The sequence below is a fragment of the Ochotona curzoniae genome, unplaced genomic scaffold, assembly GCF_017591425.1.
Source record: "Ochotona curzoniae isolate NIBS_2020 unplaced genomic scaffold, NIBS_Ocur_1.0 contig_66, whole genome shotgun sequence".
Classification (NCBI taxonomy): domain Eukaryota; kingdom Metazoa; phylum Chordata; class Mammalia; order Lagomorpha; family Ochotonidae; genus Ochotona; species Ochotona curzoniae.
The window spans coordinates 26,015,310-26,041,108 of NW_024466512.1; the positions used below are offsets into that span (position 1 = coordinate 26,015,310).

General features: G+C 46.1%; 1 protein-coding gene across 2 annotated transcripts in view; it reads left to right on the forward strand.

Moving 5' to 3' along the window:
* Positions 1-6,437: 6,437 nt before the first annotated feature.
* Positions 6,438-25,799, forward strand: part of ALDH18A1 (aldehyde dehydrogenase 18 family member A1) — a 42,519-nt gene continuing 23,157 nt past the window's right edge. Inside the window, exons 1-7 of one of the 2 annotated variants that reach the window (XM_040992411.1) lie at positions 6,438-6,529; positions 10,375-10,491; positions 21,259-21,473; positions 22,573-22,722; positions 22,812-22,916; positions 24,528-24,686; positions 25,114-25,204. In XM_040992411.1, coding sequence (XP_040848345.1) covers positions 10,404-10,491; positions 21,259-21,473; positions 22,573-22,722; positions 22,812-22,916; positions 24,528-24,686; positions 25,114-25,204 — 808 coding nt within the window. In that variant the 5' untranslated portion in view covers positions 6,438-6,529; positions 10,375-10,403. The remainder of the gene's footprint in view (positions 6,530-10,374; positions 10,492-21,258; positions 21,474-22,572; positions 22,723-22,811; positions 22,917-24,527; positions 24,687-25,113; positions 25,205-25,799) is intronic. The other variant, XM_040992412.1, reaches the window with a different exon arrangement.

Here is a 25,799-nt window from a genome sequence, read left to right on the forward strand (position 1 = left end):
AAAATAAAATAAATCTTTAAAAAAAAAAAGATTCTTAGTCTCCAATTGCTCCAAAGCCATTATGTGCATTTAACATAAGTAATACTATTCCTCAAGTATAATATACTTATAAAAGTATCATTTTAAATAAGTGTGACATGTTTTAAGTATATTCAGTAATGCAAGTCACTATATTCCAGAATGTTTTCAGTATTCTAGAAAGAATGCCATGTACATCAGTAGTCACCTTCAACCTCCCTTTTCCCTCCAGTTCCTAGCAGTCACTAATGCCTTCTTAGATATCCCTCTACTGAACAGCTCATATAAATGGAATCATACAACATGTAACTTTGTGTCTGGCTTTTTAAATTTAGGGTAATCTTGTCAGGTTTCACACCTGTTGTAGTATTAATCAGTACTTTACTCCTTTTTATAGCTGTATCACATCCAGCACATTGAATTCCATATTATATTACTTGGCAGTTGATAGACATTTGGATTGTTCCCATATGTTTGGTTTTTATTAGTAATGCTGTTAGAAACATTCCTGTAGAAGTTTTTGCATAGACTTCTCTTGGGAATACACATTGGAGTGGAATGGCTGTGTCAGGAGTGTATGAGGGTTCCAGTTTCTCCACATACTATCCATCAGTTGCTGCTGCCTTTTTAATTTTGGTCATGCTAATGGGTATGAAAAGATCTCTTGTAATTGTGCCTTTACAAATTGAGATCTCATCCCAGAAATCAGCAAGTCTGTTCTTTGTTGGAGTATCCCCCTCTCCCCCATTCATTTCCTGTCTGATTACAAATGTTTAACACACTTCAGATAAGATTTTATTATCATCTTATTTTCAGTCACTCTTCTTAGACCTTCAAAAATTATTCTTTCCATGCCTAATGAACACATTAGGTTCTCCACTTATTTTTCTTTGAAATCAAAAAAGCCATCAGTAGAACAATGTCTTATTTCATTTTCTTTATGCATACAAGGAAGTTTAGCCATTTGACCTACTGCACAAAATGTCCCTATTGTAATCATGTGTTCAATTTAAAGAGCACATTTTTTTAAGATTGATTTTATTTATTTGAGAGGCAGAGAAGTAAGGAGAAAGAGATCTGATTGACTCTCCAGATGGCTGTCCCCGCCACCACTAGGCTAGGCCAAAGACAGTCTGGAACGCCATCCTGGTCTCCCGAATGGGTGGCAGGGATTCAATTGTGCGAGTCAACTTCCGCAGACTTCTCAAACTCATCAGCCAAGAGCCGAATCAGAAGTGGAGCAGCCAGGTCTCAAACCAGCATCATAGGGGATGCCAGCCACACATGTGGCAACTTAACCCATGTACTACAACATGGGCCCTAAAAAGCAAGTTTAATTTAAAAAGGATATGTATGATTTGAGTAGAATGAAATTAGAATTCTACTCAAACTGCTACAGGTATGTGAAAACAGGTACTCTCAAATACTGTCAATATGGTATAAATTGGCGGAAGTATCAAGAAAAGGGCAGGTGGTTATTAGATATGTATCAGAAACCTTAAAATTTGCCATAAAATGGCTCAACTATTCCAGTTACTGGACATTATCCAAAGAGCAGAAATGTCTGCTAAGCTATGGTATGTGCATAGATTGGAATGTTGTACAGCCATCAGAAATTGTACAGACCTTGCCACTACTGCTGTGGAAGCACTTTTCATGATCTTGTTTAAAGGGAACAAAATAGTATAAATAGTGCATACACCCTGTGCTTCTGGTTTTATGAAACATTTATGTATATGTACTGAAGTAACCAAAAGTCTTGGAAGGCTAAATGTCAAAAATGAGGCTTTTCAGGCTGGCATTGTGGTATAGCACATAAAGCCTCCACCTGTATTGCTGGCACTCCATATCTGCTGCTCTACTTCTCTTTCAGCTCCCCACTGATGGCCTGGGAAAAGCAGTGCAAGAGAGCCCAGTGTTTGGGCACCTGACAACCACATGGAATACCTGCAAAAAGTTCCTGCCTTCTGGCTTCAGGCTGGCCCAGCCTTGGCCATTGCAGCCACCTGGGAGTGAACCAGTGAAGGGAAGATGTCTCTATGTCTGTAGGCCCCAGTCTCCCAAGGGTTAACTCCATAGCTTAGCTTGTTTCTCAAGGTGTAACAGGATGGGCAATGTTGGCCTGATACATTTAGCCCCTAGCTTGACAGCAAGTTCCCTCTTCCCTGCCTCCCCTGTTTTAAGATGCCCTCGGGGGAGCTTAGGTGTTGCTTGAGCATTGGGAAAATATTGGGAGGAGCTAAGCAGACTAAAAAAGATGTGGATTGACTTTGAATAAATGGCATTCTCTTTATAAGAATGACCCACTGTGTGTTGTCTATTTTTTAACCCTAGTCCCTCCGCTCAGCTGGGGGGGGGGGTGCGTAATGCAATGACCGGGCATTGCCAACATATGTCTGTCTGTCTCTACTGCTCTGTAACTCTAATTTTCTGCTTGTTGTATCCTGTTGAGCATCCTAGGTTTGTTGTTTAAAGTAATAGTGCCCAATTGCAAGTTACAACATAATCTGTAATATTTTATAAAAATGCTGACTCCTATGCCCCACCCCTAGACACTCCAGGCCTTGGAAGTGGAGGGTGTGAGTAGGGGGGGTGCATTCTAAGAATCTGTGTCTATTTTTTGTTTTTTAAAGCTTTCTTAGTGCTTCTGACATATAGCTTGGATTATGAAACTATTAAATGGTGTTGCTTAGTGCTATTGAAATTGGTTTCATTTAAACATTTGTGCCACCACTTGCCAACTCAAGAATATAGCCACCTTTCCTCTAAGCATTCTCAACATTCCAGCTTCTGCAGAAGGGGCCAGTGGGCCCAGCCTCCATGCTCATGTTCCATGCTGACCCTCCACCTCTTCCAGAGCTGACTGAACCAGAAAGTCCTGCATTATGCTAGGCTGTTGAAGACAACTGATTAGGAGAGGACAATGGGGAGCCTGGCCAGTGTGAAAGCCAAAGCCAACTGCAGCCCTGTCCAGGCACTCCCTAATCCTCCAGTTTAGATAACAGATGGGAGTTCCCACAGCCTCAAGTTTAGATAACGGATCAAAGAGAGTTGCCAGTTAGAAAAACATTGTTTACCAGTAAACTCCCTCATGCTGTTAACATGTAAGTTACTTCCTGCCTCTAACCTGCCTTCCTTTTGCCTACATGACCCTCAGTCTTTAAAAGTGCTTTGCTGTTAATAAACCTTGGTTGTTGACCATCAGTCAGTATGATTATCAGCTCCATGCACAAAGTCCCTTACTGCTGGACAGCAAACACTAGGCCAGCAAGATTTTGACTCTTGGGAATTTGAAAGTAAGACTAAAACTAGATGTCAGCCAGGAGCAAATCCCAAGAAGAAATGTTCAGGGTTGGGGAGACTTTTCCACCAAATGTTCACTAATAGAAAAATCCTTTTCTAAGATATTAGAAAAAGAAGCAGATGAGCACAGATTAAGTGTGAACAAGCTATTTGAAGATGGAGGGCAGTCAATGTCCACCACTCTCCAGTTCCTTCTCCCTCCCATCTCCCTTTGAGACCCAATTTTGCCTCCTGCCTTTGGAGACTGTCACTCCTTCCAGTCAATTCCCTTGTCTGCATGAACTTCTGTTAAACAACATGCAACTAAGGTAACCCTAACTAAAGACAGCATCTATAGAAGTAGTTGTTGACTATTTTCGCCACAAACCCAACATGCCAGACACAGCAAGCAAGGCACAGGAGAGGTCCTTTATTTCAGCAGGGAGAAAGCAGAGAGATAGAGACAGACTAAACAGCAGAGTAAAGAGGGAAAAAAAAGGGAAGAGGTATCTTTATTACCTCGAGGTAGGTATGGGGAATACAAGATCAGGGATTGGCAGCTGCAGCTGTAGATGGACACCAGGGATAAATGCCTCCAGGGATTGGTGCAGCAGGGTCATCAGGTATGGGCATCATAAAGTGCAGGGATTGACGGAGAGCAGTTTAACCCAAAGGTCAAGAAGCTTACTTAGGCAAGTGGCCTAGGGGGCCAAGACCTAGGAGATTTACGGTAGCACTGGGTAAGCAGCTGTTCAAGGTATTTGAGTTAGTGCTGGGTCCAGTCTTTGGGCCACTGTTCCAGTCACTCCTTGCATTAGTCCTTAACTGTGCATGTGTAAGACTAACTCTAAACGTTCCATTTACCATGTGACTTTCTGTTCACTTTGTCTTGCTCCCATCTGCTGAGACAGAGTTTAAATCTCTCTAGTGAAGAAACAATCCCATTTGTTTATGGCGACTGAATTACTTCCGTATTGTTCCCCTTTCAGGTAGTCAGTGTGTCTGCTATCTTTCTGTTTTGCTTCCCAGCCCCACTGCTGCAACCTTTTTTTCCCAACCAGCATTTCTCACTCTTGCCTTTCCATTAGGATAGCCAAAACTCCAGCTCCTACCCTTCTTGACTGACATGACAACGATCACACCATTCCAGAACATTAGAAGTCACAGTTCTCTGTCTGCAGCTAACAAAATTAAAAACCTTCCACACACCACAGAAACCTTTTGACAAAGCAGAATCCTGGCCTGCCCTGCTGTGTGGCACCTGCACTGTCTGAGGCCTCTGCAAATCCAAATCCCTCTTCTTCATAGGAGGCTGCTTTCAATCATTCAAGACACATCTCAAATGACAATTGGCCTTTTAAATTTTTTCCTTTTTTTTTTTTTTTAAGATTTAACTTTTATTGTAAAGTCAGATATACAGAGAGGAAAAGAGACAGAAAGGAAGATCTTCAGTCTGATGATTCACCCCAAAGCAGCCACAACAACTGGAGCTGACCCAAAGCCAGGAGCCTCTTTCAGGTCTCCCACATGGGTGCAGGGTCCCAAGGCTTTGGGCCATCCTTGACTGTTTTCACAGGCCACAAACAGGGAGATGGATGGGAAGCAGGGCTGCCAGGCCATATGGGGATCCTGGTGTGTGCAAGGTGAGGACTTCAGCTGCTAGGCCACCATGCCTTGACCCCTCCCCACTTTTTATTGGAAAGGTCAATTTACAAAGAGAAGGAGAGAAAGAGAGAAAGAACTTCCATCTGCTGGTTCACTGCCCAAATGGCAAAAATGGCTGGAGCTCAGCTGATCTGAAGCTAGGAGCCAGGAACCTTCTCCAGGTCTCCCACACAGGTGCAGGTTACTAAGGCCTTGGGCTATCTCCTGCCACAAGCAGGGAGCTGGTGGGAAATGGAGCAGCCAGGACACAGACTGCTGCCCATATGAGATCCCAGCATGTACAAGGTAAGGATTTTAGCCATTGAGCCATTGTGCTGGGCTGGACAACTGGCCTTTTAATGCCACTGTGTCATCTCCGAGCAATCCCTCTTCTAGCATGTATCCCACTCTGTTGTATTGCTCATATACCCGTAATAGTATGAGCCCAGCCAGGGAGAGGATGATGGTTTCCTTTACATGCAGCTGTCAGCCATAGCAAGTGCCAGAGCAGAACATTACAGACTGAGTGGCTTACAGACATTTATTTCTCACAGTTTTGGAAGCCAGGAAGTGAAAGATGAAGACCCAGGCATCTGGTGATGACTTTCCTCCGTCCCCACCTTGGTAGAATGCAGAGAACAAGTTGGATGTCCTCCAAGGAGAGGCCAATCCGCGGGCACAAGTCGTCTTCCAGCAGCACAAACCCGGACGCTGTTGCCCGGAGGAGTCAGTTTCCAGTACATGGGTTTGGGGCGATGCATTCGGACTAGTGCAGGAGCCAATGGCTAATGGGGTGGGAGGCATGAACACACAGGCTGGAGAGCGTCCTCAGGGACACAGGACAAGTTCTGTCCCCTGCGTCCAAATCCAGTACTGCCTATGCCCAACCCTCGCCTGCTGCACAGCCCTGCAAGTTCATGCAGAGTTCTCTGGGCTTTCATGTTTAAGGCTAGATCTGCATTCACTTTTGGAATAATTCCAACTGTCAGGAAATACATTTTAGAAGGCAACGTCCTTACTGTCGCCTGGGCTGAAGGAGCGCTGGACTAGGATTGGGGGGAAGGGGGAAGATTCCAAATGACTAGGGGGAAAACCATTTAGCCAGTTGGCAGGGAGGAGGGGTGCTGTGGACCGGTCCAACACGCTGACTTTGGAGGTCTGCCCGGGGGGGGGGGGGGGGTCAGGCTCCTTTCCTGCCTCCCCGGAAAGCTCGACCTCCCCGGGGGAGGGTCGGCTCCTAGACACCCTCCAACACCCTAGGCCCCCAGCCTACGCGGATGCTCGCCGGCGCCTCCAGCCCCGCCTCCCCGAGTGGGCCCGGGCCTGAGGGCGGGACCCGCCACGTGGAGGCGCAGCCCGGATTCTGGGAAGCCGCCTACGCCGTTGGCGCAGCGCAGCCCCAGACCGGCCCCTCGCCCCCACGTCAACAGCGGAGGCTCGGCGGCCCGGATTTACTCTGTCGTGGCTGACGCAACGCCTTCGTGCGGGACGTAGACGGAAGAGAGAGGCGAGTGAGCTGGCGCCAGAACCAACCCGGCGTGGACAGTGTCGGACTGCTGGGCCGGGGGCGGCGGCGGCGAGGCAGGTACGCGGCGAGCAGCCGGGAAGGAGGGCGAGGCGCCGGTGCTGCCTTCCACAGAGGGGCTGAGGGGGCGCGGGCAGAAGCCCTCGGTGGGCTTGGGTGCTGGCCTCCAGGGCCGTGAGGTAGCGCCCAGGCGCGCTTCCGTCCCGACCTTGCTGGCGGCCCTTGGGGACGTCCTGGAGAGCGACAGAGCCTCCTCAGACTCCCGCAGGCTGCTCCTCGGCCTGGAAACAGCCTGCAGCCTGCGCACCTGCCCTCGCGGTGGAGGTGGTACAGGTGCACGCTGCTTTGTAACCGACCACAGGGCGGGTGTTGGGCATCGGTTCATCCTACTGAAAGCCAGGCTTCTTCGTAGCCAGGGCCTTGGCTGTGACCACCTTTTGCAGTGTGGCATATGGCATGTGATAGAAGGTGCCTTTCTGTGCATCATGGGCATCTACAGTGCCCACCACCAGCACAGCTTCTCCTCCTGCGCAGGTCAGTCAGTGCCCCTTGGGCTCCCAGGTGGTGAGGACGAGCTTTCTCAGCGCTCTAGATTGGTGAGCCCATGTGCTGCGTGTGTTCCTGGGGTTTGCTGGGACCGAGCAAAGTTCAGCTGTCTGGCTAACTCAAGAAGATAAGAACCTTCTGCACAGAAGGGGTGAGGAGATGCTTGTCCAGTCCAAACAGGGAAACTTGCGGCAGCTGATGATACTCCGTCTAGACACACACACACACACACACACACACACACACACACACACACACACACACACACACACACACACACACACACACACACACACACACACACACACACACACACACACACACACACACACACACACACACACACACACACACACACACACACACACACACACACACACACACCCTTTGCTCCTGGGGATCGGCCACCTTGTGTTTGAGGGTAATAAACTGGCGGGGCCAAGGGTCTGGTGCCCTGGGACAGTGGTCTGCACCTCCGGAGCTCTCAGGGCCAAGAGGCACAGAAGGAGAGCTCGCTTGGCTCAGCTCCGCATCAGCCTACCTTGTAGTGAACCTTAAATGCTTAGGGCTTGCTTAGATAAGAGACCTGTGAACAGTGGCTAGCTACGCATGTGAGTATACTCATCTTGTGATTATAGCCTTGGGAGTCTGGGCGTGAGTGCTGCGTCCTGAAGGAAATAAATAGCAAAGGAGGAGAATGACTGACACGCATCCAGCATCGGTTGTACCCAAGCACTTTCAGTGCATTCTCTCATTTAATTCTCACAGTAATCACACAAAGGCTTCACTGCTGGTATCCCTGATTCGCAAGTGAGGAAACTAAGGCTAAAATTAAGTAGCCCTCTTTAAGACACATGGCTAGCAAGGACAAAGCCAAAACCCAAATTGATCCCACTCCAGAGTCAGTTTTCCCCTTCCTGTTTGCCATGCTGTCGATGGGGGGAGTGAGCTAGTTAAAAGCTGACCTGTAGGACCATGTCTGACCAGAAAGGCTGCAGTTGCCAGACAAAATTTCATGGAGGAGGTGAAACCAGAATGCTGGGGTCTGTGCAGTGGGTGTGGATGACAGGAAGGTGTGTGGAGAACTGTTCCCCTGCAGGCAAGGCCACAAGGAATTTCCCGCTGCATGACAGGGCCCACAGATGTCTCTGCAACCACCTGAAGGCAGTCCCACCTCCCTTTGCATGGACACCCCACCACCCCACTGAGAATTCTGTAATCTCTTTAAGCATTGTTTGCCATTGCAGGGTTGGTTTTTTACTATCAATGTGAGCCTGGAAGTTGATGTTGCAAAAGGGCCTTTTGCTATTCATGCTGTCTCTGTCTCTGCTGCCCCCCCCACCATCCTCAGTCTTTAGCTCCCTCCTTCTGTGATGCATTTCCTCCCTTAACTGATTCAAGATTAAGTTGTAGAATGAGGATTGTAGTGGGAATGTGTTACTGATTGATATGCGCTGCCTGTTGAGAACAGGGTCAGGATGGATAACATCCTGCTTTAAGGTGAAACAAATGGCAGAGCTATCCTTAGAAACACCCACTTGACTGTGAGGTAAAAAGTCAGTGCAAGAGCTTGTCTGCTTCTGTGTAAATAAAGGGGACAGCTTTCCACGCATTGTCCATTATGATCATGAAATCGCAGTGGTCCATTTCTTTTCTCTCTACACCTACTCTATGCACCCTTCTTGTTCCAAACTCGGCTGGAGCTGGACTCCATCGCTAGACTTAGTATTACTATTTGCTCACCTTAGTCGCTGGCTCTTTTCTAGGTATGCTGAAGAATCCACATGTAAATAATTGCTTAGCGATCACTACTGGAGGAATTTATATAACAAACCACAAACACAGACTGTAGGCTTGGAACATCCTCAAGTTGTGCAAAAGCTGCGCTCAGCAGAGGCATCATTGCACACTCCACTGCCTACCAAGTTTTGCATGCCTGCTGCCACGTGGTTTACAGCGATACTCCCTGCCTATGCTGCTCCTGTTGCAGGATTTTTGACTTTGAGTATGGCAGCAACCTCAAATTCTTGTCTCGCAGGAAAGAAGAATTTTCCTGCGGACACAGTTTAGTTTTTTTTTTTTTTTTTAAAGATTTATTTTTATTATTTTTTCATTGGAAAGGCGGATATACAGAGAGGAGAGACAGAGAGGAAGATCTTCCGTCCAATGATTCACTCCCCAAGTGAGCGCCACGGCTGATGCTATGCCAATCCAAAGCCAGGAGCCTCTTCCGGGTCTCCCACGTGGGTGCAGGTTCCCAAAGCTTTGGGCTGTCCTCGACTGCTTTCCCAGGCCACAGGCAGGGAGCTGGAAGGGAAGCGGGGCTGCTGGGATTAGAACCGGCGCCCATATGGGATCCCGGGCGTGCAAGGCGAGGACCTTTAACCACTTGCGCCACCGCGCCGGGCCCCACAGTTTAGTTTTAACGCAAGATTTATTAGAAAAGCTGAGAAGAGAAGACTCCCGTCCTAGTGACGGGAGGGGGTTTTGAGATAGAAAGGACCCTTACCTCCTGCCATAGTGGCAGGAGGAAAAGTAAAAAAGAACCCTAGTGCTCTGTCATAGTGGCAGGAGGAAAATGAGAACCCTAGTCCTCTGCCATGGTGGCAGGAGGACAAGAAGCCGAACCCGTATTAAAGGTGGGGAATGCACCTTTTAAAGGTTTCCCTCAGATGTTTCTCCATGAACAAAGAAAATTCCTGATTTCCATGGTACCTGGCCTTGGGACAAAAGGTCACAGAGATACCAGACATAGGACATTCCAGGCCTTAGGCTGATGTATATTACTTCTTCCTGCTCTCCTTTTTAATGATAAAGAGATCAGCCTGAGGCCCTCCCACAATGGCCAGAGGTGATGGCCAATACTTCAGGTGGGGAATTGATATGCTAATAGCACCCCTGTCCCTTGGAAGAAATGTGCTCTGGTGAATCCAAGACATGGTGGGGAAATTCTCTTTTACTTGGGGACCCAGAATACCCTAACTGCCTACTACCTGCTCTAACGCCTCTCTCACTCCCATTTCTCTGCCTTTTGGAGTAATGCATGCCATCCCTGGCTTTCGTCACTTCTTCTTTTACAGTATGATTTTAGTAGGATTACAATTATAAATTGTTCTCAGAGTAAATATGGCAAGGAGCCCTCTACAGTGTTGTGAGATCAAATGATCTTTTCTTTGCCTAAAACCTCAGGTTTGACCCAGAGTGGGAAATACCTAGAACCATCATGTTCTCAATGGTGAGGCTTCTAGCCATGTTCTCATCCTCACTGGGATGTGCACAGGAGCACTTGACAGTGGAGCAAAAGAAAATGAACTGCCTCAGATTTTTCCTGATTTGCTTCTCTAAAATACATTTTGCAGATAATTTTGACCAGTGACCGCGTCTCAGCATGTTGAGTCAAGTTTATCGCTCTGGGTTCAAGCCCTTCAACCAGCGTCTTCTGCCCTGGGCCCAGTCCACAGCTGTTTCCAGATCTAGTAGGTACCATAGGAAACATAAGGATGGGGGGAACTTTGATGGTGTGTGTATTTCAGTAGATTTTTCTTTCTTTTTTATCTTTTTGAAGATGTATTTATTGTTATTGGGAAGTCAGATATACAGAAAGGAGGAGAGACAGAGGAAGATCTTCCATCTGCTGATTCACTCCCCAAGTTGCCACAACAGCTGGAGCTGTGCCAATCCAAAGCCAGGAGCCTGGAGCCTCTTCTGGATCTCCCACATGGGTACAGGGTCCCAAGGCTTTGGGCCGTGCTCTACTACTTTCCCAGGCCACAAGCAGGGAGCTGGATGGGAAGCAGGGCAGCCAGGATATGAGCCAGCACCCATATGGAATCCTGGCACATGCAAGGCAAAGACTTTGGCCGCTATGTTACTGCACTGGGCAAGGTTTTAAAAGGGGCCCAGTTTGTCGAGGTGGGCAGTTAACCCCACAGTTAATACTCTCATATTCCACATCAGAGTACCTGGATTGGAGTCTCAGCTCCAGCTCTTTGCTCCACTTCAGACCCTAGAAGCCAGCAGAGATGGCTCAGTCATTGGGGCGCCACCACCCACTCAGGAGAGCCAAAGTGCAGACATGGCTCTGGGATTCAGCTCCGGCCATTGTAGGCATCGGGGAGTGAATGAGAGCTCCTTTTCTCTGTCTCTCAAGCAAATAAAAAAAGATTTTTTTAAATGTGTCTTAGTAGAATTGGACAAAAGCAGGAGGCAGCCTTCTACTGAAATATTTGTCAACAAGGTATTCTCCAGTCTTTTCCCCCACCCTCCAATTTTCGTAGACTATGTTTCATTATTGTTTATTATTGTTTTTGTAGTTAGGTGTTCAATTTTAATAATAATTCTCTTGCAGCGAATTCATACAGAGATACCCCGTGCTCTTCGTGTGGTTTCACAAGCTGTGTCAGTCAGGGCCGTTGTCATGGATAGGATCAGGACACAGAGCATCTGCATCAAACCAGTCTCTCTCATGCTTTGCTTCTATGTCCATCCCCTCTTCCCTGTCCTAGCTACAGTAATCAATTCTGCATTTTTATCATTTTATCCATCCAACAGTGTTCTATACATGAATCTACACTATGTGACTTTAATTCTGCCTGATTCTCCACCCGGTTCCTTTTTATTACTGAGTACTACCTAATGCGGGGTGGGCCTGTCAGTATAACTACTTGCCCATTGAAGCATGTCTGGGCTTTGGTCCATTTGTTGGCAACTGTGAATAAGACTAAACTTTCAAACACAGCTTTTTGTAAACAGAGTTTTCAGCTTTCTGGGATGAATACTCTGGAGTGCAGTTGTTGAGTCTGGGGGTAATCATATAATTTCTATAAGAAGTTATTTTTGTGGGCCTGGCACTGTAGCATAGTGGTTAAAGACCTCACCTTACATCCACAGGGATCCCCTATGGGTACCAGTTCATGTCCCAGCTGTTCTTCTTCCCATCCAGCTCCCTTGTGTCCTGAGAAGGCAGTCAAGGATGGCCCAAAATCTTGGGACCCTGCACCTGAGTGGGAGACCTGAAAGAGGCTCCTGGCCTCTGGCTTCAGTTTGGCTTGGATTCAGCCATTGCAGTCACTTGGGGAGTGAGTCAGTGGATGGAAGATCTTCCTCTCTGTCTCTCCTCATCACTGTATATCTGCCTTTCAAATAAAAATTAATAGATCTTTCAAAATATTTTTGTAAGGTGACTGTACCACTTTATATTCCCTCCAACAGTGTGGGATGCTCTACTTCCTCAGCATCTTCACCAGTATTTGATGCTGTACATGCAGATTTTTTTTTTTAACAACAGTTTTTTTATTGGACTATAATTTATAGGTCTGATAGTTCACCATTCCAAAGTGTACAATTTAGGCATTTTTAACACAGTGCATCCATCACCACCATGTAATTCCAGAACATTTGCATCACCCTCAAAAGAAATTCCCCACTCATTAGCAGTCACTTTCCAGGCCCCTCTCTCCCCAAGCCCCTGGCAACCACAAATCTACTTTCTGTTTCTCTGGATTTACCTGTTCTGGATGTTTCACATAAATGGAATCCTATAATATGTGATCTTTTATGACTTTTTTATAATTTAGCATGATGTTTTCAAGATTCATCTAGGTACTTAATTTTTTTATATAATTATATTTATTTTAAACATTTTTTTAAGGAGCAGGAAGGAACAGAAGTAGAGCTTCCAACTTCTGGTTCATTTCCCAAGATGCCTGCAGTGGCTGGAGCTGGGCTCGGCCACAGCCAGGTGCTGGGGACTCAATCTGTGTCTCTCACATGGAGGACAGGAGCCCAGTTACTTAAGCCATTATTGCTTTTTCCCAGGGTCTGCATTAGCAGGAAGCTGGAATGAGGAAACAGAGTCAGAATCAAACCCAGCTATTCTGGTGTGAGACATGGAGCTTAACTGACACACCTTCTGCCAAGTTCCTTTTCCTTGCTAAGCAATATTCCAGTATGAAATCATGCCACATGTTGCTTGCCCATTCAGCTCAGATTTCTTTTAAATCTGACAGCTATTTGGCGACTTACCTTGTAACTTTTTTTTTTATATAAGATTTACTTTTATTTTTATTGGAAAGTCAGATATACAGAGAGGAGAGAGAGAGAGGAAGATCTTCCATCCACTGACTCTCTCCCCACAAGTGACTGCAACGGTCAAAGCTGAGACAATCCAGAGCCAGGAGCCCTTCCAGGTCTCCCACGCAGGTGCAGGATCCTAAGGCCTTGGCCTGTCCTCAACTGCTTTCCCAGGCCACAAGCAGGCAGCTGGATGGCAAGCAGGGCTGCTGGTGCCCATATGGGATCCTGGCACATGCAAGACAAGGACTTTAGCCACTAGGCTACTACGTTAGGCCCCCCTTGTTTCTCTAAAGAATATTTGTTTATATATTTGAAAGGAAAACAAGAGGAAAGAGAGATCTTCCATCATTAGTTTGTTTCCAAAAATGGCTGTAACAAACAGGTTTAAATCATGCCGAAGCCAGGAGCCAGGAAATCCAGCCAGGTTGTCCTGGTGGGGACAGGGGCCCGAGTACTTAGGCCATCTTCCTCTTCCCAGGCACATTCACAGGAAATGGATTGAAAGCTGGGACGTAAGCTAGCATTCAGACATAGGATTCTACATTGCAAGCAGCAGGTTAGTGCACTGTGTGCCACAGTGTTGTCCCCTGCATTGTGACTTTAGCTTGCTTTTCAATCAGAGCTAATAATGTGGAACTGCATCCTGTGCACCTGTTTGCCATCTGTATATCCTCTTTGGTGAAATGTCTGTTCATGATTTTTACTCATTTGTAACTTCTGATGTTTTCTACTTTTGAAGTTTAAGGATTCTTCATATCTTCTAAATACTAGTCCTTTGTCAGCTTATATTATTTGCAAATATTTTCTCCTAATATATGGGCTTATCATTGCATTCTCTCTTTTTTAAGATTTATTTATTTTTTTATTCAAAAGTCAGATTTACAGAGAGAAGGAGAGACAGAGAGAAGGATCTTTCATTTGCTGCTTCACTGCCCAGGTGGCCACAGTGACTGCAGCTGAGTCAATCTGAAACCAAGAACTAGGAGCTCCTTTCTGCTCTCCCATGTCGGTGCAGGGTCCTAAGGTTTTGGGCTGTCCTCAACTGCTTTCCTAGGACACAAGCATGGAGCTGGATGGGAAATGGAGCAGCTGGGATATCAACTGGCTCCCGTATGGGATCCTGACACATGTAAGACAAGGAGCTAGCCACTGAGCCATGGTACTGGGCCCTAGTTGACTGATTTTTAGAGTATACTTTTAGGATCAAGTCTAGGAACTTTGTGTATAGCCCTCATCCCTGAAGGTTCTCTGTGTTTGATTCTGTTTTGTAGTTTCTTCCTTTCCATTTAACGCTGTGACATATTTTAAATTCTTTATAAAGTAGATATAGTTTCATTCTTTTGCCTGTCATCAGTTGCTCCACTCGTTGGAGAGCTGTTCATGGCATTTTGAGTTGGCCAACTCCTTGATTCACTGAATTCTTAGCAGTGTCTATCTTCAAGCCTCTCTGTGAGCCGACTTACCTACTCTGCTTATCTAATTATGATTATCACCACCCAGAAAAATCTATTTTCCATTAATTTAAAGAATAATGTAAGCAAAAGGCTGGAATGTGAAGATCCAGAGCCTGGGTACCTTGGGTTTGGAAACTAACTCTGCTGCTTACTAATTAAATAACTTAGTGGTCTGAAACAACAGCTATCTGTTTAGGTCACACATCTGTGAGCCAGGTTTTGGACTGGGCTCACTTACAGTGTATCTGTGTCCGTGTCAGCTGTCAGATTGACTCAGGGCTGAATTCTGGGGAACAGGTGCCCTCCACTGGGAAGATTGCCATTGTTCCCTCTGGCTTCCTGCCCCCAGCAGGCTTTCCTTGGCTTTACATAACTTCAGGGTTCCCGAAACAGCAAGCATAGAAACTACAGGGACTCCTAAGAGGTGGGGTCAGGATTTATACACTATGCTGCTTACATTGTTGCACTCAAGTCACAGATCCAAGGGTTTGGAAACTTCCCCCATTGCTGGGAGCAGCAGCCAAGTATCTTATCCGATTTTATAATCTCATAATATTGGTGAATTACTCAATTTCTCTGGGTCCCATTGTCCTTGGTTATAAAACAAGAATTAGGACCCGATGCAATAGCCTAGTGGCCAAAGTCCTTGCACGCCTTGCAATGTCCAGCATCTCATATGAGTACCAGTTCTAATCCCAGTGGCCCATTTCCCATCCAGCTCCCTGCTTGTGTCCTGGGAAAGCCTAGGATGGCCTAAAGCCTTGGGACCCTGCACTCGTGTAGGAGACCAGGAAGAAGCTCCAGGCTGCTGGCTTCAGATCAGCTCAGCACTGGCCATTGCAGCCACTTGGGGAGTGAACCAATGGATGGAAGATCTTCCTCTCTGTCTCTCCTCCTCTCTGTATATCTGCCTTTTAATAAAAATAAATACATCTTTTAAAAACACAAGAATTAATATTGATAACTCATAGTAATATCTAGCACATGAGGCTTAACTCAGAAGAATTGAGGTCAGATGAAAATGGCGGCTGACGCTTTATAATGCCGCTTGTTGAACGTCCGCTTGGTAGCAGTACTTGTTTGTGCATTGTGTGTTGACCCGTGCCATCCCCCGTGATAACCTGCTGTGACAGGCACGATAAGGGCAGGTAGCTGGAGGATCTGAAGTTCCAGCTCAGGCAGCCAGGCTCCAGAGCCCATACCTTAACCCTCTGGCAGCTTCTGCCTCTACATACATGGTGAGTGTCCCTAGTAGTACTGCTAGTGTTGGTATATTTTTTTCCTCATTCACAGGAAGTACTTTCTGATGTGGCATCTAGATTTTTACATTTTTGTATCCAGACTTTTTCTGGAGCCTGTGTCTTGTGTTCAAGGAACATGGTGAGCAGAAGAGTAGGAAAAAGAAAGGCAAAGTGAGAAGACTTGGCAGCGGACACAGATGGAGATGGAAGGCCAGGAAGAGAGGGAGAACTCGGCATCATTGCCCTTTCTTGTCCAGGCTTGAAACAGCCTCAACGACTGCTGAGATGAGGACCCTGCTGCTTGTCCCTTGGAGTATCGTCTGTGCGGTGGCACTTGTGACAGTGGAGTGAAACCCCAGCACACCATGCCGGCAACTGTGTGCTGTCATGAAACTCGTTATCTCCCTGCTGCCTACAAGGGTTTTCCTAGGGACTTAGTTTATAAAAGTTTCGTAGAATAATAGGCTGGGTCTCTGCCTGCAGTGTTGACATCAGCTTGAGTCCCAGCTGCTCCACTTCTGATCCAGCTCTCTGTTTATAGCCTGGGAAGGCAGCAGAGAATGGCTCAAGTCCTTAGGACTCTGTACCCATGTGGGAGACTCCGAAGAAGCTCCAGGCTTCTGGCTTTGGCCTGACTCTTCTCCAACCTTTATGGCCATTTTGGGAGCAAACTAGAGATGGACAATCTCTCTCTCCTCTCTGTGACTCTGCGCTTTAAATTAAAATCTGAAGAAAAAGAAAGTTGAGAGAGGAATAGTTGAGAAGCCTTGAGTTTTTCTAACCATCAAGAACTTTTTAGTCCTCAGTGTGAATTTTGACAAGTAGAGCATACTGTGGAACGTTTAAAATACTCCCCAAAGGGGCTGGCTTTGTGGCACAGCAGGTGCAGCCACCGACTTAAGTTCCTGTTTGAATCCTGGCCACTCCACTTCCAGTGCAGCTCCCTGCTAATGTGCCTAGAGAATCGGCAAAGGATGATGCAGGTGTTGGCCCCCACACCCATGCGAGCAGCCTAATGCAGTTCCAGGCTCCTGGTATAAGCCTGACCCAGTTCTGACCATCACAGCCATTTGGGGAGTGAACCTAGGGATGAAAAGGTGACTTCTCTCTTCTCTCTCTCTAACTGTGCCTTTCAAATAGATAAAATCTTTTTTCTTTTGAGCCCGGCGCGATGGCGCAGTGGTTAAGGTCCTCGCCTTGCACGCTCAGGATCCCATATGGGCGCCGGTTCTATCCCAGCAGCCCCGCTTCCCTTCCAGCTCCCTGCCTGTGGCCTGGGAAAGCAGTCGAGGACGGCCCAAGGCTTTGGGACCCTGCACCCACGTGGGAGACCCGGAAGAGGCTCCTGGCTTCGGACCAGCATAGCATCGGCCCGTTGCGCTCACTTGGGGAGTGAATCATTGGACGGAAGATCTTCCTCTCTGTCTCTCCTCTCTGTATATCTGCCTTTCCAATAAATAAATAATAAAAATAAATCTTTTTAAAAAAATATATTTTTTTAATTAATTTTTTTTTATTGTAAAGTCAGATATACAGAGAGGAAAGACAGAGAAGATCTTCTGTCCAATGATTCACTCCCCAAGTGGCCACAACAGCTAGAGCTGAGCTGATCTGAAGCCAGGAGCCTGGAGTTTCTTCTGGGTCTCCCACATGGGTGCAGGGTCCCAAGGCTTTAAGCTACCCTCGACTGCTTTCCCAGGCCACAAGCAGGGAGCCAGATGGGAAGCAGGCCCACTAGGACACAAACCGGCACCCTTATGCAATCCAGGCACTTGCAAGGCAAGGACTTTAGCCACCTAGGCTACTGCACCAGGCCCTCAATTAAATAAATTGTTTGAAACAAAATACCCTAAGAAAGTCAGGGTCAACGTGAGAGAGTCAAAGGCATTGGTCATTAAGAAACTCAGAAAGCCCCAAAGCTGAGCCCAGACCTCCCGGGACTTGACCTAGTTGGTACCTACTTGTTGGTAGATCTGACCTCCTCATGAAGCTTGACAGTCCTTGTCAACTACTGTGACCCAGCTGCTCACAGCCCAGCCAGAGTGACCCTTGGGCTGTGGTTGGTTTTTGCCACTTGATCACTTGGACTGTCATGCTGGCCTCGTCCTGTGTCCCTGAGGTGCCCTCTCGGGCTGCCCCACCCTCCCAGGACAGGACAGGCCTGTGGAAAGGACAGACATGTGGTCCACAGCCCTGATCACTGAGAGCTGCCGAAGGGATAGGTGATATTGGGGTCATTCTGAGATGTGTGGACAGCCTTTCGTAAGCTAGGTGCAAGCCACATGGAGTCAGTCTCCCTTGCCAGCATCTGTCCATCAGGTCTGCACCTGGGCAGTGTGGACTTGACTGCATGTCCTGCATATGGTAATATCCCTGAGGACTGTGTTGATGCACCTAGAGAGGGAGAGATCCTGTGCCCACCAGCAAGCAGTCCTGCGGTCCTGCGGTCCCTAGGACTCTCCCCAGCTGGAAGGGAAGGTCCTCCCAGGGTGCCAGGCCCCGGCTGTGTCCCGCTCAGTGGTCTCTGAGCATCTTTGCCCCCAAACCAGCAAGCCTAGTGTGTATCTGCACAGACAGGAAACAACAGCCACTTAGATAAAATGGTTATTTAAAAAGAAAGAACCCATAACTGCTTTGTCAAAAACCTGTCGGGGTTTTTTTTTTTTTTGCCAAGATTTGTGTGTAAAGAAGGCAAGAAGGGAGAACACACCATGCTCTTCCTGTGCAAGAGAGCTTCTGCCTGCCTCCCCCACCACTGATACAGGATGGAAAAAAGGAATAGAAGCCAGATCGTGGTTAGGGGAGGGAACCAGTGGCCGAGAGACAGAGGCAGCAGGTCCAGGAAATATGTAACTAACACCTGGACCACAGGGATTCTGGTCAAGTTAGTTTCTCTGTAATAGCAGAGTTATGAAAACCATGCCTGCCCGAAGGTGACTGGACTGATTGTTCCAGCAATCCACTCAAATATCTGTCATTTCTCTCTGATGCCACTGAGGATCCATGGGAGGAAGCTGCCAGAAATTTAGTCCTCCTGAAGATTGGCGCCCCAGCAGGAAAGTAGCCAGTCCAGGGCTACTGGAACAGCTCTGAGAAGTCCTTAGGGGCTACACTCCTTCCTTGGGCTTCACTGCTCCTGATGCGGTTTCTTTGCAGTCCAAAATTGATGAAGAAGATGATGATGATTTATTTGTGAGACAGACGCAGAGCACTCCCATGCACTGGTTCATTCTTCAGATGCCTGCAGCAGCACCAGACCAAGGACTGGAGCCGTAAGCCAGGAACCCCTTCCAGGTCTGCCACGTGGAAAGCGGAAGCCCTGTGGCCTGTTTGAGCTCCAGCCTTCTTGTTCTTGTTCCTTGCAACAGGGCAACTGAAGGGAAGAAGGAAGCATGCCTCCTTGTAAAGAAGTTCCTGGAAACCCAGCCTTAGCTTTTCACGCGGATCTCTGTAACAAGGAGTTAGTCCTGTGGCCGTGTCAGCTGAGTGCTGGGACATGAAGGCTGGGACCTGTGGTCTGATTGGCAGCAGCGTCCCCAGCTGAAACCCTGGGGATCTGATCATTTGTGAGGATGGATGACAGCCGGGGGGATGTGTGTGTGACAGTACAACGGACCTCATCTCTTACCTTCAGCTATTACGGTTGTGGTGTTTGGCATTATGTAGATATAATTCACATCTTTGGTGAATAATTTTTTTTTCCACCTTGAAATCTTTCATTGCATTGTAAGAAAAAGAATCAGGGAAGAATTGCTCAGGGGAGGTGTCCAAAAGGAAAGAAACATGCAGCTCCAACATTTCTTCCCTTCAGAATATCTTCTTTTACCCTCACTCCAGACATCTTAATTCATGCCTCCATGTCAGATAGTGACTTATTTTGTTGTTGTTATTAAGTGTCTCTACAAGCACATGTTTTTTTCTGATTGTGAAACACTGCATTTTTATCATATAAATTTGGGAAAATTAAGAAAGAACAGAGAAGAACTTAAAAAAAAAATCACCTTAAAATGCCATCAGTAGGGCCCGGCAGCATGGCCTTGTGGCTAAAGTCCTTGCCTTGAATGCGCCAGGATCCCATATGGGCACTGGTTCTGGTCCTGGCAGCTCCACTTCCCATCTAGCTCCCTGCTTGTGGCCTAGGAAAGGCCTAGGAAAGCCTTGGGACCTGGCATCTGCATGGGAGACCCAGAGGAGGTTTCTGACTCCTGACTTCAGATCAGCTCAGCTCTAGCTGTTGCGGTCACTTGGGGAGTGAATCATTGGATGAAAGATTTTCCTCTCTATCTCTCCTCCTCTGTGTATATCTGACTTTACAATAATAATAAATGCATCTTAGAAAAAAAATATTTATGGGTCCGGCATTGGTGGTTCCGTGGCTAAATTCTTGCTTTGCACCCGCTGGGATCCCATACAGGTGCCAGTTCTTGTTTCAGCTGCTCCACTTCCCAACTGCTACCTGTCTGCAGCCTGAGAAACCAGTAAAGGAAAGTCCAAAGCCTTGGGAACCTGCACTCACAATGTGGGAGACCCAAAAGAAGCTCCTGCTTCTGCCTTTGGATTGGCTCAGCTCTGGCCGTTGCAGCCACTTAGGGAGTGAACCAGCGGACAGAAGATCTTTCTTCTCTCCTCCCTGTAAGTCTGTTTTCCAATAAAAATTAATCTTTAAAAAAGATTTATTTTTGTTGGAAAGACAGAGCTATAGAGAGGATAGAAATCTTCCATCTGTTGGTTCACTTCCCATATTGACTGACTGACAGAGCTGGGCTCATCTGAAGCCAGGAGCCAGGAGTTTCTTCTAGGTGTTCCATGTGGGTACAGAGAGTCAAGGAAGGAAGCCATTTGCACATTAGCAAGGAAATGGGTCAGAAGTGGAGCAGCTACAGCTTGAACACCCAGATGTTCTGCCTATACCACAAGCAGCAGCCTTATCCAAATTGCCACAGGAAAGAAATCATTTTATATTTTCCTCATCTTTTTGTAGCCCTTTAGACATGTAAATGAGACTAACATGAACATTTTCCTAAGTTATTAAAAATTTTAAAAATGAAAATTTATCTTTTTCCCTAATTTCTAGCCATTTACTCTGCTTCTGGGTCCTATAACCTAATGGTGAACCGGCTTCTGATACTTCTCTTTGCCCACTTCCAATTTATTCCCTAAATATCTGAACATGGAATTATCTGAGCAAAAGATGTAATGGTTAAAGCTTTTGTTACATTTTATCAGCATACCTTTAGGCAAGTTTCTTTCATTTTTACTCTTCATCAGCTGTGTTTGGGTTATGTGTGGTATAAATGCCATACAGTATAAGAATTGGAATGTGCTAGACAGATCTTTTGGTAGACTGGTTTCATACAGTTAATAATAAAGCTTTTTTTTTTTTTGTAACTAAACTGGTTAGTTTTGTGTATACATCTTTATTTAAAAGTTGTATTGTGTATTTTTTTCTTGTATTTGTCTTTGGGGACTACAGATCGTGTCCAGCCTTCAGCTATCAGACATGTTCGTTCTTGGAGCAACATCCCCTTCATCACTGTACCTCTCAGTCGAGCACATGGAAAATCCTTTGCCCACCGCAGTGAGCTGAAACATGCCAAGAGAATTGTGGTGAAGCTTGGCAGTGCCGTGGTGACCCGGGGGGATGAGTGTGGCCTGGCACTGGGGCGGCTGGCTTCTATTGTTGAGCAGGTAATTACCAAAATTATGCTGAAGTAAAATGGAGCTTTCACTGTATTAGTTCAGGCTTCTTAACTTATAAAAGTAGTGTTGTTTTGAGGGTGATAGATTTAACCCAATCTGAATTTTTTTTTTCACAGTGTAGATGCTAGTAAAAGAATAAAGGATTTTCAAAGCTGAGAGGATTGAAAATGAAAGAATGGGAAAAGATACTCCATGCCAAAGGAAATTGAAGTAAACGGGAGTCACTGTAGATAGATATAGTCACTGTAGATATAAACAGACAGCCATCTATATAGTATATTGTTCGCTGTCCACTTGGTCCACAGAGCCGATAATATCACGTGTGGACTACTGACTGACTGATGGCCTATAGATGAAGTTTATTAGTGGCATCAGACTTACAGACTGAGGGGCACATAGGATAAGGGGGAGGTGTTGAACTTGTCTAGGGACCCATCAGTTGTTTCCACACCCTTGTTTGGAACTCTTGTTTTATATATCCCACCAAGTATTCTCATTCAAGTGCTATTCACTCAGCTGTTCTCATACAAATGTTATCCTATCAATTGTAATCCTGTGCTCACCTACCTTCTAGAATCACAGTGTCCTACAGTATATTATTTGTGTGTGTATGTGTGTGTGTTTGTAAAACAAAAGACATTTTCAGGTAAAAACTGTTAAAAAGAGAGGTCACTATATAATGATCAAGGGCTCAGTAAACAAGATATGGCTGTCATGAATGTGTATGCACCTAATGCCAGAGTACCTAGTTTTACAAAACAAATGTTAATGGATCTAAAAGCAAACATAAACAGTAATTTTAGGCTATGTCAACAGTCTGCTTCTGTCAATAGACAAATCAGCCAGACCGAAAAACAGAAACAGCAGTTAATTTGAACGATTAGACCGAATGGACCTAACCGGCATTTACAGATTACCCCATCCCGTAGCCACAGAACGCGTTTTCGTCAGCATGTGGAACATCCCTGAGGATAGACCAAATACTGGGCCATGAGATCATAAGATGTGTGACTTATGATCACAATGGAATAAAGCCAGAATGTAACAGTCAGCACAGTGACTTGTCAATGTCCTTCCTGCATGGCAGGTGTCGGTGTTGCAGAACCAAGGCCGAGAGATGATGCTAGTGACCAGCGGAGCCGTTGCCTTTGGCAAGCAGCGCTTGCGCCATGAGATCCTTCTGTCTCAGAGTGTGCGGCAGGCCCTGCACTCGGGGCAGAACCAGCTGAAGGAGATGGTGAGTGCTGTCTCTCCACACCATGTGACAGGTCCTCAGATCATCTTCCCTCAGTCCTAACCACACCATAAATGATTGGTATTTTGCAGGCAATTCCAGTCTTAGAGGCACGAGCCTGTGCAGCTGCCGGGCAGAGTGGCCTGATGGCCTTGTATGAGGCCATGTTCACCCAATACAGCATCTGTGCTGCCCAGGTGAGATGCGGGGGTTCACCAATGGCTGTAGGACTTGTGAGGAGAGTTCTTAAGCAACTAGGGACTTAGGAATAGGACTGGAGTCAGATCGCCACCGATACTTCTGACAATGGAAAATGTTGGGTGTCTTCACTTCATCACCCCTTGGCTTCAGGTGTGGTTCCATATAAATATAAATATAAATAATAAATATAAATATATGCAATTACTAAGTTAATATACATTTTAGTAATTGCAGATAGAAGACCATTATCAGTGTTATTTGAAGCTCTCTAACAAGTTGTTTAGAAATTAAAGACTTAAACAAGCACCTTGACTTATTTTTTTCTTCACAGACAGGAAGCTGATTTGTGGCTCAGCAGGTTGCCCTCATCCAAACAGACTTTTCTTATTTGGGGGCCACATCTCTTTCCTCTGCAGTCAGATCCCCTTGTTCACGAAGCTTCTATAGCAACAGGTCTTTCCCAGGGCCTTTAGACCTCCTGTGTCTGTGTGTTTGCTTTCATTGTGTGACCCTTAACCAGTGTTTGTCGGGGCCTGTGTGTTCACTTTGACCAGTCCTGTTTCCGGCAGAGCTAAACATTTCTGAGAAGGAGGTCATGGTCTTTCCTTATCTTCCCTGATACCATCAGTTTTTTTATTCTCCATTCCAGCAGCTGGCACAGACAAGCTCCAGAAGGTTTCTGTCAAGTGACTGAGTGCTGTCTTTGCCTCAGCTCTGTTACAACTCTGTCTTCCTCCCCTACGTGTCCTGTGTCATTAGGGCTGCTGCTTGGCTGCCATGTGCTTCTCAATCGCTGTTGCCAGTCCCTGGCTGGGGCCTTAACTAGAGCACTCGTGGTTCAGCACCACAGGGATTTCATGAAAATCAGGGTTCACTATTACTTAGTTTCTTGACATCAACCCAATGTACTTTTGTCTCTGACTGAACATTATCTAACACTGATTAGTGCAGGAAAGCAGAACTGCTTATTGGCCTCCATAGCCAGCTCTACCTTGGAGTTCCTTATGCTGATGCCCTCCCTGGACCGATGTAATGTCCTGTCTTTTACAGCTTGGGAACTAGCTTTTACTGCATGGAACTAGCAGTATAATCTCTCAAACACAATGCTTGTTAATTCTAGCAGTGATCAGCTTCCAGATCAAAATGGTGATAATATAAACTGATTCCGTTTTTCCTAATATGTATTTCCAAGAAGCATAAGCCATCCGTTTACTCACACACCAATCATTTAAGTGGCTGTTATGGCCCAACCTCTAATCATGCTCAGATGTAGAGATACGAGTAATTAATGGGTAATCACTGGTCCCCTTTAGTATCCCCTGAAGTTTTCTTAGTTTTTGTAAATAGATGAGATTTTGGTGGCTCTTTGAGAATTAAAGGATTTTACAAGAAGTCTTCAACTTCTTTAATGAGTTTTCCAGGTGATTATAACTCCTTTAATTTCTGAAAGAATTGGGTAAGTGACCAAAGAAATTTATCTCCTTCTGATATATGTGGAATCTCGGAAGTCTAAAATTGAACTCCCCTGCTCTTGGCTTCCTTGTATGCCATTCTGTGGAGGCTGATTCTGTTCTTCCTTCCTGCATTTTCCATATTCATCTTTATAGATTTTGGTGACCAATTTGGATTTCCACGATGAGCAGAAGCGCCGGAACCTCAATGGGACACTACATGAGCTCCTCCGAATGAACATCGTTCCTATTGTCAACACAAACGATGCTGTGGTCCCCCCAGCTGAGCCCAACAGCGATCTGCAGGGGGTAAATGTGGGTGAAGTATCCGTAAGGTTAAGCATGCTGAAGACACTAACACCACGCTGTGCTGCATGTACTAACACAAGCTCGGCATTGGCACAGGGAGGCGATGGGGAGAGAAGCTGGCATGTTGGAGCAGGGGCTGCATAAGCTGCTCTAAGGTCAGGGAGCCTCATTCAACGGGGTGAGGTGCTGTCATGGTGTAAGGTGGCACTGTGAGCATGGCTTGTATGTTCCAGCGGGTAGAAGGCTTCCTGTTTGGGGAAGAGGTTAGTTACCTGTAGATATTCTGTATTGCAGATAGAGGGGGCCTTAAGTGAGAGCTGTCATCCACATGTTTGGGGTCATTGGTTTTACCTGCTGAAGAACTGCTGCATGCTTCCATGACTCTGTTTGCACTGCATAGCTCACTCACTCAGGGCTTTTACTTGCATTCTAGGTTATTAGTGTTAAAGATAATGATAGCTTGGCTGCACGTCTGGCCGTGGAAATGAAAACCGACCTCTTGATTGTTCTTTCAGATGTAGAAGGTACAAAGTAATGCTTTTTCCCTTTATGTATGTATGTATGTGTGTGAGCACATGACTGTCCCTCTGTCTTTCTGATCTTTTTTATTTTTTCACTGTGGGTCATTTTCTGTATATGTGTATGTGTGTGTGTGTGTGTGCATTTGTGTGCTTATTTTCTAGACTCTGTGGTCTGAGAAGCGATTTTTATGACTCAGAGGGTGGGCAAACATAGGAGATGCAGTTCAAATGGAGAAATGTTATTTTCCAGGTGCTTTCAGTTTGGCTTCTTTTTTTTTCCCTAATGCCTTTATTGAAACATAACTCACATACTGTACAATTCAACTATTTAAGATTTGCAGTTCATTGACTTTTCATATATTCATACAGTTGTACAACCCTAGCCATAATCAACTGTGGAACATCTTTATCATTTCAACAAGAAGCCTCATGCTTACTCCGTTCTTCTTCCTGAACTTCCCAGCCACAGGCAGTCTACAGTCAGCTTCCTGCCTTGATAGTTTTTCCTGTTCTGTGTATCAATGGAATCATGAATTATGTAATCCTCTGGGGCTGACTTCTCTGATTTAGCATGTTTGAATAGCATGCTATGCATGCA